Source organism: Sceloporus undulatus, chromosome 4 (genome assembly GCF_019175285.1).
Source record: "Sceloporus undulatus isolate JIND9_A2432 ecotype Alabama chromosome 4, SceUnd_v1.1, whole genome shotgun sequence".
Lineage (NCBI taxonomy): Eukaryota > Metazoa > Chordata > Lepidosauria > Squamata > Phrynosomatidae > Sceloporus > Sceloporus undulatus.
In genome coordinates this window covers 123,657,659-123,671,204 of record NC_056525.1, presented here as the reverse complement: position 1 = coordinate 123,671,204, position 13,546 = coordinate 123,657,659, and the positions used below count along the sequence as shown (strand labels likewise).

Genomic DNA, 13,546 nt, shown 5'->3' with positions numbered 1-13,546 from the left:
AGGGAAGATTGAGGTCAGTAGAAAGAGAGGAAGAGTACACACCAGGTGAATAGATTCAATTAGGGATGTCATGGTCATGAATCAACAAGACTTAACAACAACAAGGTTGGTCTTGCAGCCAAAGCATCCTTGACACGGTAGTCCTGAGTTTTGAATACTACTTCATAGGTTTGTGCCCATTTGACACTCCACTTCTCTTTTGCAGGATTGGTGGAATTCTACATCGTTCGCAAACTATTACCGAACGTGGAATGTAGTGGTGCATGACTGGTTGTATTATTATGCATACAGAGACTTTCTTTGGGTGAGCAATAATCTGTCAATACCTTCTCTTAATCATGTAAAATCAAGTTGGAAATGGTTCTCCAATGGAGTGGGAAGAGATTTCACATTAGCATTTCCTAGTGAAGAAGGTACAAATATACAGAAGCATATAATTAGAACTGTGTAATTATAGTAATAGGCACTTTGGATCACATGCCGTATCTAACAGTTTTTATTGGGTATTTTTCAGTAGGGTAACTGGTGTCATTTCTCTCTATGTCACTAACAGTTGTTTGGAAAAAAATTCAAGGCTACTGCTATGCTGGCAGTCTTCACTGTTTCTGCTGCTGTACATGAGTATGTTCTGAGTGTCTGCTTTGGTTACTTCTATCCGGTCCTCTTCTTCCTCTTCATGTGCTTTGGAAGTAAGTAACAACTGAGCAGTAAGATTTGGTAAAATCTTGCTGAATCTATTTTCATTTATATAACTGTTGCCAATATTTAATGTGTAACATATGAGATGTAGGGGCTGAATCCTGCCTTCCATTCTCATTTTTTGATTTGGAAGTGTTGCCTTCCTGCCCTACAAAATCACTTCAGATAACTTCCTCCTTTTCCAAAGCCAGTGCTTTAGTTGGTGAAAAAGCTATCTTGGTCATATCATGCTTTTGGTTGAGAGAGCACTACAACTACCGTAGGATATAGTGTCACCTAACTTTTCTCTGGAACATTATCAGAGGACAGGAAGGATAAGGCAATGCAGAGCAAGAACTGATGTGGTTGCCCCCTGTTTCCCTTAATATCTTTCTGCACTACCAATAAAGTGTATATAATTTACCCCGTATAAAATCCCATTTCATACATGGTCAGCATTCCTTTCCACATTAATAACCTAATTTAATATAGTACAATGGAGGTGCTATCTAATAAAGTACTGCTAATTTATTGATTGATGCAAAATGTTATTGTCTTATGGTTTTACAATGTACTTCTAATTTTTGAAGTTCTTCTGATGACTGCTCTGGAGATCACTGTTTCTCCTTTGTTGGTAATTGGCATTACAGTCAGCCCTCCATAGCCATAGATTTTTTTATCCACGGATTCAAACATCCATGGTTTGAAAATAGTTTTTTAAATGCATAAATTCCAAAAAGCAAACTTTCATTTTGCCATTTTAATAAAGGACAGCATTTTGGTATGTCATTGTATTTAATGGGACTTGAGTATCCACAGATTTTGTTTTCCATGGGGGGGGGGGCCTGGAACAAATACCCAGGCGGACACCAAGGGCCCACTGTACTAGCATATGTGGTGGCAATCAAGCCTTTCTTTCTCTTTCATGTCTCCAGTTACAGCTAGTTTGCTTTTTTCTGTAAGAGCAAATGGCACCCACTGACTTCTCAGCCGGCAGAAAAAGAGATAATTCCAGGCACTGCCCAGGCGAAGCAAGGGATCATATGTTTGAGTGATTCAATATTCTGATTCCCCTTCAGTTTTTCCCCCTTGCTTCATTCAGGAAAGGTCATAAACAAACTGCTCTGTGTTTGACTAAATTTCTCTCTTTTCTTTGAGTCTCACGTCCTTCCTGCCAACCCTTCTCTGCTCCCGTTTCATCACGTCTGCTGCCAATCGATTCCAAGGAATCTATTCATTCCTCTTTGCAGAATCCAAAAATGGGGTGGGGTGGGGTGTGCCTGCTTCTGGATCTCAATTTTTTCAATAGCTTTATCAAATACAAGTGTTTCTGGATGGAAGCCTTCAAACAATCCATGAGCACATCTGCCAAGGGGACTACTTTCTAACGACAGATATTTCATCGGCATATTTCAGTGTCTTTTCCCACTTCTCAGCTCATAGGTACCTTCATTTCTGCTTTATCAGTTCAGACTTCCTCCCTTTGGGTTGGCCTCTGCTCCTTGAATTTTTACCAGGGTGATTGCCACTAGCCACCTTCTTGCAACTCAGTTTTGTACATCTAAGGGCACTCATAGACTCCAAAAAAGGGTTTATCGCTCCATCCCTTGAGCAGATAGCAAAGATCAGGGAGTAGTCCCTCCTCCTTGTGAAGATAAAGGTAGAAGACCTGATGTCTCTTTCTCACCTTCTAGGCCTCACGGGCTCCTGCATTCATCTCACCACATGGACAAAATTCCACTCCCACCCCCTCAATGGCTCCTGCACCTCATTTAGTCTCACATAACAAAGAAACTTTGCACCAGGGTATATCTCACCAGGGAAGTCAGTCTGTCCCTTTGTTACTAGACAAATGCTCTCAACCTCTCAAAGGGAGTTTCATTGCTGGACCCTCCCAGGGAAGTCCTCACTATAGATGCCAGCCTCCTGGGTTGTGAGCGGTTCCTTATTTCATGGACCGATCAGCTCAACAGGCCTGGAACAGATTACAACTTTCCCACAGCAATTGGCTAGAACCGGAGGCCATCAAACCAACACTCTTCCACATTTAACAGGCTCCCAAAGGGACACACATCTTTGTCCAGACGTAGAACAAAATAGACAATTCTTATCTGATCAGGCAAGGCAGTCTTTGTTCCTTATCCCTATTCAAGGAGGCTCACCGTTTGCTCTCCTGGGCAGAGGAAAACCTCCTCTCCATATCAGCCCAACACATCCAGGGTTTCCTGAACACAAAATCAGACTTCCTCAAGCAGGCACACTGGGTCCAAGAAAACAGGAGTTAGACACATCTGTTTCCCACCAAATACAGTTGCTTTTCGGCCATCTGCAGGTTGATCTGTTCACTTTAGACACAAACCACAAAGTCGCCAGGTACTTCACTAGATTTCATTCCCTCAGGACAGAAGCCCAGGATGCCCCCCAAATGACTTGGCCTCCAGCTCTCCTATACATCTTTCCTCCGATATCTTTAATCTCCAAAATACTCAAGAAAATCCATCAGGGAAGAGCATCGTTTGTTCTCATAGCCCCTCATTGGCTCCACAGACCTTGGTTCTCCCATCTACTAGCCCTGGGAATCCAGGACCCTCTTCTTCCTCCATCCAAGCCCAATCTTCTGAGCCATAGCTCAGTTCTGCACCCAGATCCAGTTTGGCTACAGATAGCTGCCTGGCAACTGAAAGGAAATTTTATGTGAGGGCTGGTTATTCACATAAGGTAGCAAACACACATTTAACATTCAGGTGGAATTCCAACATTAGAATATATGAAACCACCTGGAAGCCCATTTCTCCCCTCACAACCTGTGTAAAGGAAATCTTACAATTTCTACAAGTGGGTCTGAATGCTGGTCTGAAACCCAACACACTCAGGTGCCAAACTGCAGCCTTAGCATCCATTTTATCACCCAATCATGAACATTCCCTCTCTTTTCACCTTCATGTGAAGAGACTTTTGAAAGGGACCTCCCACCTAAGCCCCCCTGTAATTCATAGCTTCCCTACTTGGGCTAACCATAAGGTTCTTACAGCCCTTACCAAGCCACCTTTTGAGCCATTAAAGTCAGTTTCCCTTTGAATTCTCTCCATTAAAATATTTTTCCTCGTAGCCATCACTTCAGCTATTAATACTATTATTATTTCAGCAAGGAGGGTGTTGGAACTGGCAGCGCTGTCAGTGGGCCGCTCTTGTTGAAAGTTTGAAGCTCAGTTTCCCTCTAGTTTGATACAGGGTTATTGCCAAAAGTAAGTTTTTATTTTCACCGCTCACAGCTTCTCATTTTACCCTCCTTCTGCCCACACACAGTCCATCCTTTAAAAAAAATGATGGTATAAATTGGTTCTCAACATCTACAGTAGATGCAGTACTTTTAGGAGGTTGAAAGCACTTTTTATCTTGTTTTCTACCCACCTCTCTGGGACGAAAGGTTTCTCTGCCTACTCTGACATGCTGGATAAAGGCATGTGTCTTCTTAGCCTATGAGTCTCTGGTCTTCTTAAGCCACCACTTGTCATTGATCATTCTACCAGTTACTTCTGCATCCTTCTTAACAAACACTCCATGGAGAACATTTGTAGAGCCACCACGTGAGTCTTGCCTTCCACCTTTACCAGACATTATAGATTGGATAAATTTGTCTCAGCCCATGCAGCCTTCAGCTGCAGGTGTTCCAACATATTGTTTCTCATTAATTATCTTCTTTTGCTACCATCTCTCACACAGATTAGTTAGGCTAGGGTACTTCCCTTTCCTGGATGGCTCCTTCTCTGCCAACTGAGAATGGCATATTGGAGAATTTGCTGTAAATATCCATTCTAGCCAAGGAGAAGGAGCCACCCAGCCCTACCCTCCGATGGCAAGATTGTACTTCCCTTCTTTTGGGAATCATCTCCTTTTTCCCAGTTTTTTCTCAGCTTTGCAAAAAACTGAAGAGAGAAGATAGGGATTAGGAGGCTGAATCACTCAAATTGCCTCACCTGTTCAGCATCTGGAATTAACCTTGTGCTGGATGGCTCCTTCTCCTTGGCTAGAATGGGCCTCCATAGTAACTCCTCCAATGTGCCATTCTTTGGGAGACTGTAAAGATCATTCAGTCTGTAATCCATTGAGCTAGATGAAAAGCCTTAACCTTATTTCAGTCTGAAGGGCAAAAAGAGGGTGAGAAAATGATGGCAAAAGGTGCAGCCTCTTATTATGATGGAACCCTGCCACTTGTGGAACATAGAGGGTACTAATCGCATCCTGAACTGATGCATTTTGAATATGCTTTATGTTCTTTCTTCAGTGGTTTTCAACTTCATTCTCCATGACCGTCGGGAAGGTCCAATCTGGAATGTGATCATGTGGACTTTACTGTTCCTTGGCCAAGGTGTCATTGTTTGTCTCTATAGCCTGGAGTGGTATGCCCATCAGTACTGCCCTTTGAAAAATGTGAGTAATCCTTCTGTAATAATAAGGAGAACAAACTGAGCTACTATTCAACACAAGGCATTTAAAACCAGAATGTAAGCATTAAATAACTCACTGTAATTTAAAAAATGTGCGTTCTGATTTTGCAGCTTGAAAATCTCAAATGTAATGCAGAGTTTTTGAGTGGTCTTTTTGATGGAAGAACATGTGTAGAAGCTGGGCTTGACACAGTAGGAGAATGAAAATTTGGGAAATTTGGATTTTAGCATCCTGTCCCAAACTTTTTCAAATGTTGCAGTTTTTAAAAATAAAGAACTTGAATCTTACCAAAACTTCATTCTCTCTGAGTCATTAGTGCAGAACAGGCATAGGTGTGGTTTCTTTCTAATAGAAACAACTGATCTGGCAGGAAATTATATTAGGGGAACTGGAGAAGATGAAGAATAAGTGTTCAGATTTTTAGTGGTTGAGGATTACTGAACCACAGGCCTCTCTTTGTTATACATGGTCAAAACACTGCAGAAATAATCTGCAGGGGAAAAAAGTTTTGTGAGACATTTAACCTTCTTTGTCAGAGTGTTTTGGTGCCACAATAAACTATTCCCAGGATTCCCTAGCACTATGCCAGAGCAGTTAAAGCTGTCAAACTGGATTATTTCAGCAGTGTGTTTTGGACCCATGTCCTGCTAATAATAATAATAATAATAATAATAATAATAATAATAGATTTATTTCTAGCCCGCCCAATCACGAAGAATCCAGGCGGGTTACAACAATAAAATACAACAAATTACACTAGAGTTAAAAAATCAAACCCTAGACCTACCCCCCACCCCCCATTCCCAGTACTAAAACAGAATTAAACAGTAATAATATTAAAACATTAAAAACATTGAACAAACAAAAAATAGGCAGAAACATTGGCGGGGGAAAATAGACAGATGAGAGGACAAATATCTCTATATCTGGGGAGGGTAACTAAGTTGGAAAGGCCTGCTGGAAGAGATCCATCTTGAGTGCTTTCTTAAAAGCTGCCAGAGTGGAAATGTGACGGATCTCCTCCGGCAGGTCGTTCCATAGTTTAGGAGCAGTAATAGAAAAGGCCCTAATAGGGAAGAAGGTGTTCCCTCAAGTACTCTGGGCTCAAGCCATGTAGGGCTTTAAAGGTAATCACCAACACCTTGTACTTTGCCCGGAAACTAATAAGCAGCCAGTGCAGGGACTTCAAGACCGGTGTTATATGGTCATTCCTAGAAGTTCCCGTGATCAATCTGGCTGCCATATTTTGTACCAGCTGAAGTTTCCAAACTTGGCACAAGGGTAGCCCCAAGTAGAGCGCATTACAGAAGTCCAATCGAGAGGTTACCAGTGCATGTACTACTGTTTCCTGGTCCCTCGGCTCCAGGAAGGGGCACAGTTGGCGTATCAGACAAAGGTGATAGCAGGCACTCTTGATTGTCACATCCACCTGAGCTGTCAGTTGGAGCGACGAGTCAAGAAACACCCCCAAGCTGCGAACAGAATCCTTCAGGGGAAGTGTGACCCCATCCAGAACTGGCTGACACAACTCCATTCCTGGATTCGGGGTTCCTATAGCAAGTACCTCCGTCTTACCTGGATTCAGCTTGAGTCAATTTCCCTCATCCAGTCCATTACCGCTCCAAGACAGGCATTCAGAGGAGAGATGCCATCCTTAGTCACTGCTTCAGTCCAAGACACAGAGAAGTATATTTGGGTGTCATCAGCGTACTGATAACACCCCGCCCCATGTCTCCGGATGATCTCTCCCAGCGGCTTCATGTAAATGTTGAATAGCATTGGGGACAGAATCGCACCTTGAGGGACCCGCGATTTGAGCTCCCTCTTGGCCAAACAGCTGTCCCCAAGCGACACCATCTGGAACCTGCCCAAGAGGTAGGATCGGAACCACTGCAATGCAGTGCCTCCAATACCCAACTCTCTCAGGCGTTCCAGAAGGATACTGTGGTCTTTTGCACTTTTCAAAAAAGTGTACTGTATGTGTCAACGAGTTCCTGATTTTAGAAGAAAAACTAGTAAGGAAGAAAATTCTAGCACCACTGAGAATGTGTGTGTGTGCATGTGTATATCATATCCATGCTCTAAAACACAATTCAGTTTGAAACTGCTTTAACTGCGCTGGCTCAGTTCCTGGGAATTGTAGTTTATTGTGGCACCAGAGCTCTTTGACACTCCTCTAAAAATTAAATTAAATTAAATTAAAAAGCCCTTGGTTCATTCAGGACAGGGTTGACACTTGTGTAGTTCTTCTCGCCTCAAATTTGTATTCCTCTTGTGTCTTTTTAGCCCACGTTCCTGGACTACATGAAACCACGTTCTTGGGATTGCCAAATTAAGATCTGAAGTCTTCTGGGCTCAAGGTTACCAGATGTTCTTAGAAGCAAACATTTTGTCACTCCAGGCAGCTAGGGGTACTTGACCCTCATTAGGTGGTTCATATTCTCTAAGCAGCGCCAACCTGAGCCATTTCCATGCTGGTCATGAAGCCTACTGAAGGATTGGTGAAGGAATTTGCAGGGAAGACTTTTGACTACTGCAAATGCTGGTTTGTATATTACCATCTTCTCTTTTAATCTCCCAAAAGGACAGTATTGTTTGATCTGATTTAATCTTGCTTATCTGAATATAACATTCCCCCAGAATCACCAGTATTCATATGTATTCTTTTTTCTTTTCTTTTTGCTTGTTGCTTCAGTATGATTATACAATAGAGTCAGGAGTCCAGCCACCTGCTTTCCCTGCAGCACATGCAATGGACTTCTAGAAAGGGGAATAGATTTCTGTTACTTGGACTGTGCCAGGGAAAAGATAAGGAATGGTTGGAGATAGTCTTGGAATTGTATTTTCTAAGCAGCAACATAAGTGAGACTTTGATTAATTCATCTTGCTGGATAGCCAAGTGCCTGGCCATTTATTAGTGCATTTGGGGGTGTCTGGATGGAGCAGAAGCAATAGGTGTTTTCATTCCTTTCTGCATGAATAGCCATAATATGTGCATATGATTCTGGTTGATCCATCCATAATTTTTTATTTGGACTGCAACAGATATTTGTAGAAATATTTAATTGGCTTACAATGAATGGAATCAGTCAACTTCCAAGACTGAATAGTCAAAAGGATGTTTCTGTCTTTATGTATGATGCATTGTGAAAGGTATGCTTGAGTTTTCCTTTGCTGTTCATATGTTTTATTTTTTCGTTTTGAATAATTGTAACAACAGCAATTATAAAAATCTTCAACGGTTGAATGTATCTTTGAGGGACTTCCTGTGGATGATACCTATCTTAATTACATTGGCAGAAAAGACTGCCATGTTTATCCATCTTTTAGCCTTTGCTCTGGTAAAATGGACATTATATTAAATACTAACATTAAAATGTAACTTGAAATTACAGACCTGCTGCATTGCGAGTAGCTTTTTTTCTCTGTGCTGCCAGGGATAGCTGATAATATTGTGTGCTACATTACAATACAGACAGTGTCCTGTGTTCTGAAAAATTATCTGTATATTGGGCCATTTTCTGTAATAAAAGTGAGTCCTTTCAATACCCTAAAAATTGGACTGTTCACATTTAACATACCATGTACATTCAGAATTTCCCTGGGAACCTACTGTCTATAACATAAGGCCAAAGTAAATGTGTTGATGTTATGGATGGAGTCTGAGAAAGTTACTTTTTTGGGACTGCAGCTTCCAGATTCAGGGAGCCATTGTCCAAAAGTATAACTATGAAGTTCTGTGGCTGCATTACATTTTAATAGTAAATTGTAGTCAGGGAGCTTCCCAATCTGTGCATAGAAGAGGTTTTTTTTACTTTGCCCCCAGTTTGGTCCCATTCCTAAAATGCTAGTTCATTAAAAATGTTGTTTCCACTGGTGTGAATTATGGATGAAATGGTGTTACAGTTTCCCCCACTACATTGATGATGACGATTTGATAGGGCTAATTAGCAACTGGACACAATTAATTTGCTGGCCTTCTCCAGCCCATAGACTGCCATTTGGTCATCCCCACTCTACTAAATTCATGTCATCATTATTACTAAAGAGTGCTGTCCTTCATTACCTGCCCAACATTAAGACGGGCATTTCTCATGAACACTTTTTTCTGCAATGATTTAGTGTGTGTAATAGGATTGAGCATAACAAATAAGAAAATACATCAGCTTGATCCTATTAAAAATATATATGGGGGTGAGTGACAGCTTAGATCACAGTGAATGTACCATTGTGAAAAACAGTGTCCTTATATTGGTGGTTGGCAACTAGGGTTCGTAGAGCCCATTTGACATTTAGATGAATGTCTGCTGGCCAGCCATTTCAGTACAGCCTGGGCCTTTCTCCCAGTTATCCCAAAAGCCATTTGAGGCCTGTTTCAGAACAAGAAAAGACAGAAGAACAGAGAACTAGCGTGTAGATGACATGTGCTCTCTATGTACTTTGCTTTTGTCTTGTGCACGGTGCACTTTAAATTCTAGGTGCTCATGTCTTATTGCAACACAATGATTTATAGTGCAGGTAAGAAACGATAAGTGTGCTCATATCTGCTGGGAAGAAGTGATAAGTGCACTTTAATTACTATTGTGATATGATCCAAGAGCAGAGCAACAAACTGGGACATCAAGAGAGAAGCAGTTAGGGCAACCGAGACAAGATTTCTTTCAAGACATGCAGCCACCCACCCGGAAATTTCAAACTACTTTCATCCCCTGTATTTTATAGAAGATGGTGGTTTGAAATTTAAAGTAAATTTAAACTGTTTAAAATTTAAAGACATATTACAGATTAGCTCATGAGAAAGTAGTCTATTTTCCATTTTAGTAATACATATTTGAGTATCTCTCGACTAAGAAAACCCTGTGAAATTCATGGGGTCACCATAAGTCAAGAGGCAACTTGAAGGCACATATACACACACTTTTTCAAATTAAATTTGATTTTTTCCCCCAGATTAACAATATTTTTTAAACCAATGGCAGAAGAGTGTACAGTTGGCCCTCCATATCCAGAGATTTTGTATCCATGGATTCAACCATCCACAGATTGAAAGTGTTCCCAAAAAATATAAACTCTGAAAAGCAAAGTTGACTTTGCCATTTTATATAATGGACACCATTTTACTATGTCTTTGTATTAATAGGACTTGAGCATCCTTGGATTTTGGTATCCATAGAGGGTCCTGGAACCAAACCCCAGTAGGTCCCAAGGGCACACTGTAGTACGCATTGAATGTTTTGTATTATTTTATGGGAGAGTCAGCATGGTGGTTTGAGCATTGGACAATGACTCTGGCAACCAGGATTCAGATCCTCACATGGTCATGAAAATCCACTGGTTGACTTTGAGCAAGTCACATTCTCTCAGCCTCAGAGGAAGGCAAAGGCGAATCTTGCCAAGAAAACCGATGGTAGTTTACCTTAAGGTCACCATAAATTTAACTTGGAAATGATTTGAAGGGACACAAGAACAAGTATTTTATGGATAAATCAGTAAATTATTAAAAAACCAATCTTAACATTATTCTAAAATGTTTGTTTTCTAAAGAACACTACTTTTTCCACTTCCAAGTAGGATCAGTCAAACTCCAGCATATACTAAAAATGTAATGCTAGGAATCAGCAGCATATCAGTTGGGCCAAATATACCTCTCTAAGGAGTATTAGAGAGTTGAGTAAAGCAAGTCCAGAGTGGTGGCTGTGGCAAGCAGTCAAACATGTTGATGGTTCATTTTGCAGAATGGAAGACGAGAAAAACTCTGGCTTGCAAAATACCATCCTTTGAAAGGGGCCCTGCTCTCAAACTACTTATTGAATGGGGCCTTGAGTATTGTTTCACTCTTGAGACTTAATATTTCTCTGACCTTCTCTGTATCTTATGTATTGTTAAATTTCTGTATTCAGGCCTCAGATGAGCTGTTATGTGAAATCTGTTCTTGAAAGCTTACAGAAGAACGTCCTATTATTTTAAAGCCTCAGAACCGTGCCAGTCACAGTCTAAGGAAAACACATATAATCAAACGTACCCAAAGGTTTTAAATTTTATATTATCAATATGAAATGAAATCAAGGAAAATCCTGCTAATATAGCGTATCTTCACCAGGCACCGGCCTGACGAGAGCACCAAACTATGCTTCTGAACTGTGTAAACAAAGTGAAACCAGTTGGTTCCTTAATTCCTTTCCTTTTGATATTGTGCAGTTTTAAACTGTGGAAACACCAACAACGTACATAATCTGGTTAAGCCCGAATCTTTGCCTGTTTGGCTAAGCCATATGTTTCCAGATTATTTATGTGTTTATTAATCAGTGCAAACTGGTTAATTTCTAAATAATTGAATGGTGGAAGATTAAACACACATATTGAATATTATGTACAATATCCAGAGTATGTCCAGAGTCAAATACAGTGCTTGTACCAATGCTTCCTGTTAACTTAAAAGTACACCAAAACAGTATCTAGCTTTGGAAAAGGATGAGTAGTGAGTGGCCTTTGGCTATCTGAACTTTGGCCAGCACCTTGTGTAATCTCCAAATAATCTGATAAAACACAGTTTAACAAATACTGCCTGTAAATGCTGTTTGTCTGTGATTGCAGATTCTTCATAAAGTTGTGACCTTTAACTAGAAATGCCCTTTAGCCATGAGTAGAATAATAGGGTTCTCTTCCTTGAACACTACAAACAGCATACTTGCAGCTTTGAAGATTTGCTAAACCAGTGTTAACATGGTGAAATCATCCATTCCATACTCTTTGTTCTTCTGTGAACTTGTTGTCTATGAAGGCTGAATATGTTTTCATAAGAAGGCCTTCCAAACAACTTTCATATATTGCTCTCTTTGCTGCTGATTTTTTTTTAAGTAACCTGAACTGCTGGCTTTAAAATAAAATTTGATAATTTAGCAAATAAATCCAGTTTTTTTTAAAGTAACTACTTGTATGTTGGGGATGGGGGACATGAATATACTAACAGGCATGTCCTTTGGTTCTGAATTTTTGATTTTAAGCTGCCAGTGACAGGAGATAAACTTTTAATATATCTAAAATGCCAAAAATACGCACAATTCAAACAACTGCAAGGCATCCTGTTAGACTGCTTGATAGGGCTGCTGGAATTACTCAGCAGATAATGGAGGCTATGACTTAGCTTTGGCTCATATAGAGAAACAGAAAGATTTGCATGAATGCCAGTGAAAGGAAATAATTAAACTAGAAATGGCATTGGACCAGGAGCACTAAACTTGCAGGATCTGTGAAATACTGCAAGAAGGAAGCATTGGGGGTCATGGAAGGTTGACAATTGTAGGGAATGCAATACTCTTAAGTAATTCTAAAATGTGTTGAATTGTATGTTGTGACTTGTTCTGTTATGTTTAAAGGTTTATATGATCCATACTGTACTATAAAAACTGAAATATATTTTGCTATCTCTGAAATGTCTTTGTCTGCGTTCATTCCTGCACTGGACCACATTCAATCTTTAATCTCTTAATGTGGTGTTCTCCACGTGACATAATCCATTGTTCATGCCACTAAATGTGGCAGTGTGAGGCAGTCTTGCTCCATGAGCCAGGCCTTCCTCTAGGATACATCACTCCATGTTTGCACTGTCAGTAGGCATTTTATACTATATACTGAGCACATAACTGGGAGCAACAAAGCAAAATTAACACCCAGGAGCTATTTACTAAGACACAGACAAAACCCACAAAACGACAGAACGCTCCTAGCAGTCACCTACAGTCCCAGCTGAGACCACTCCAATGCATCATCCACAAGCTATAACCAGTTCTGGAGAATAAGTCAGCCTTCTCAAGCTCTGATAAGACAGTCCTTTACTGGCCCACTGACAGCCTCCAAATCTTAAAAAACGCACTAACCACAGGGCACATAATATGGATGGAAATAATATTAATAATAATAACAACAACAATAATAGGATTTATTTATATGCCGCCCAATCACTGGGAATCCGAGCGGTACTAACCCAGATGCCAACTCTGTCCACACATCTACTCAGAGTTGCATTTACTCCTCCAGTATGATGTATGCCATCCTATGACAGCAATGTCAGCATCCAACAAACGAGCCACAGGCTCAACACAACAGAATCAATTGACACAAATATGACATTAGAAATGGCAACACCCAAAAACCAGCTGAACTACATTTTCACCTCACCCAACACTTTGAAAATTTAGAGCAAGGGACGTGATTCTCTCCTATTCCCACAACTATATAAGAATACTTCACGCCAGAGGCACCATAGTAGTTTAAACAGTGGACTATGACACTAGAGATCACGATTTGATTCCCTGCTAGGCCATGGCGACTCACTGGGTAACCTTGAGCAAGTCATACACTCTCAGCCCCAGAAAACCCCACAATAGGTTTGCCTTAGGGTCACTATAAGTTGGAATCA

General features: G+C 40.6%; 1 protein-coding gene across 1 annotated transcript in view; it reads left to right on the top strand.

The window, feature by feature from the left end:
* Positions 1-12,560, top strand: part of SOAT1 (sterol O-acyltransferase 1) — a 48,577-nt gene extending 36,017 nt beyond the window's left edge. Inside the window, exons 13-16 of the mRNA XM_042463929.1 lie at positions 206-304; positions 554-689; positions 4,964-5,109; positions 7,414-12,560. Of these exons, the coding sequence (XP_042319863.1) occupies positions 206-304; positions 554-689; positions 4,964-5,109; positions 7,414-7,470 (438 nt within the window). The 3' untranslated portion in view covers positions 7,471-12,560. The remainder of the gene's footprint in view (positions 1-205; positions 305-553; positions 690-4,963; positions 5,110-7,413) is intronic.
* Positions 12,561-13,546: the final 986 nt, after the last annotated feature.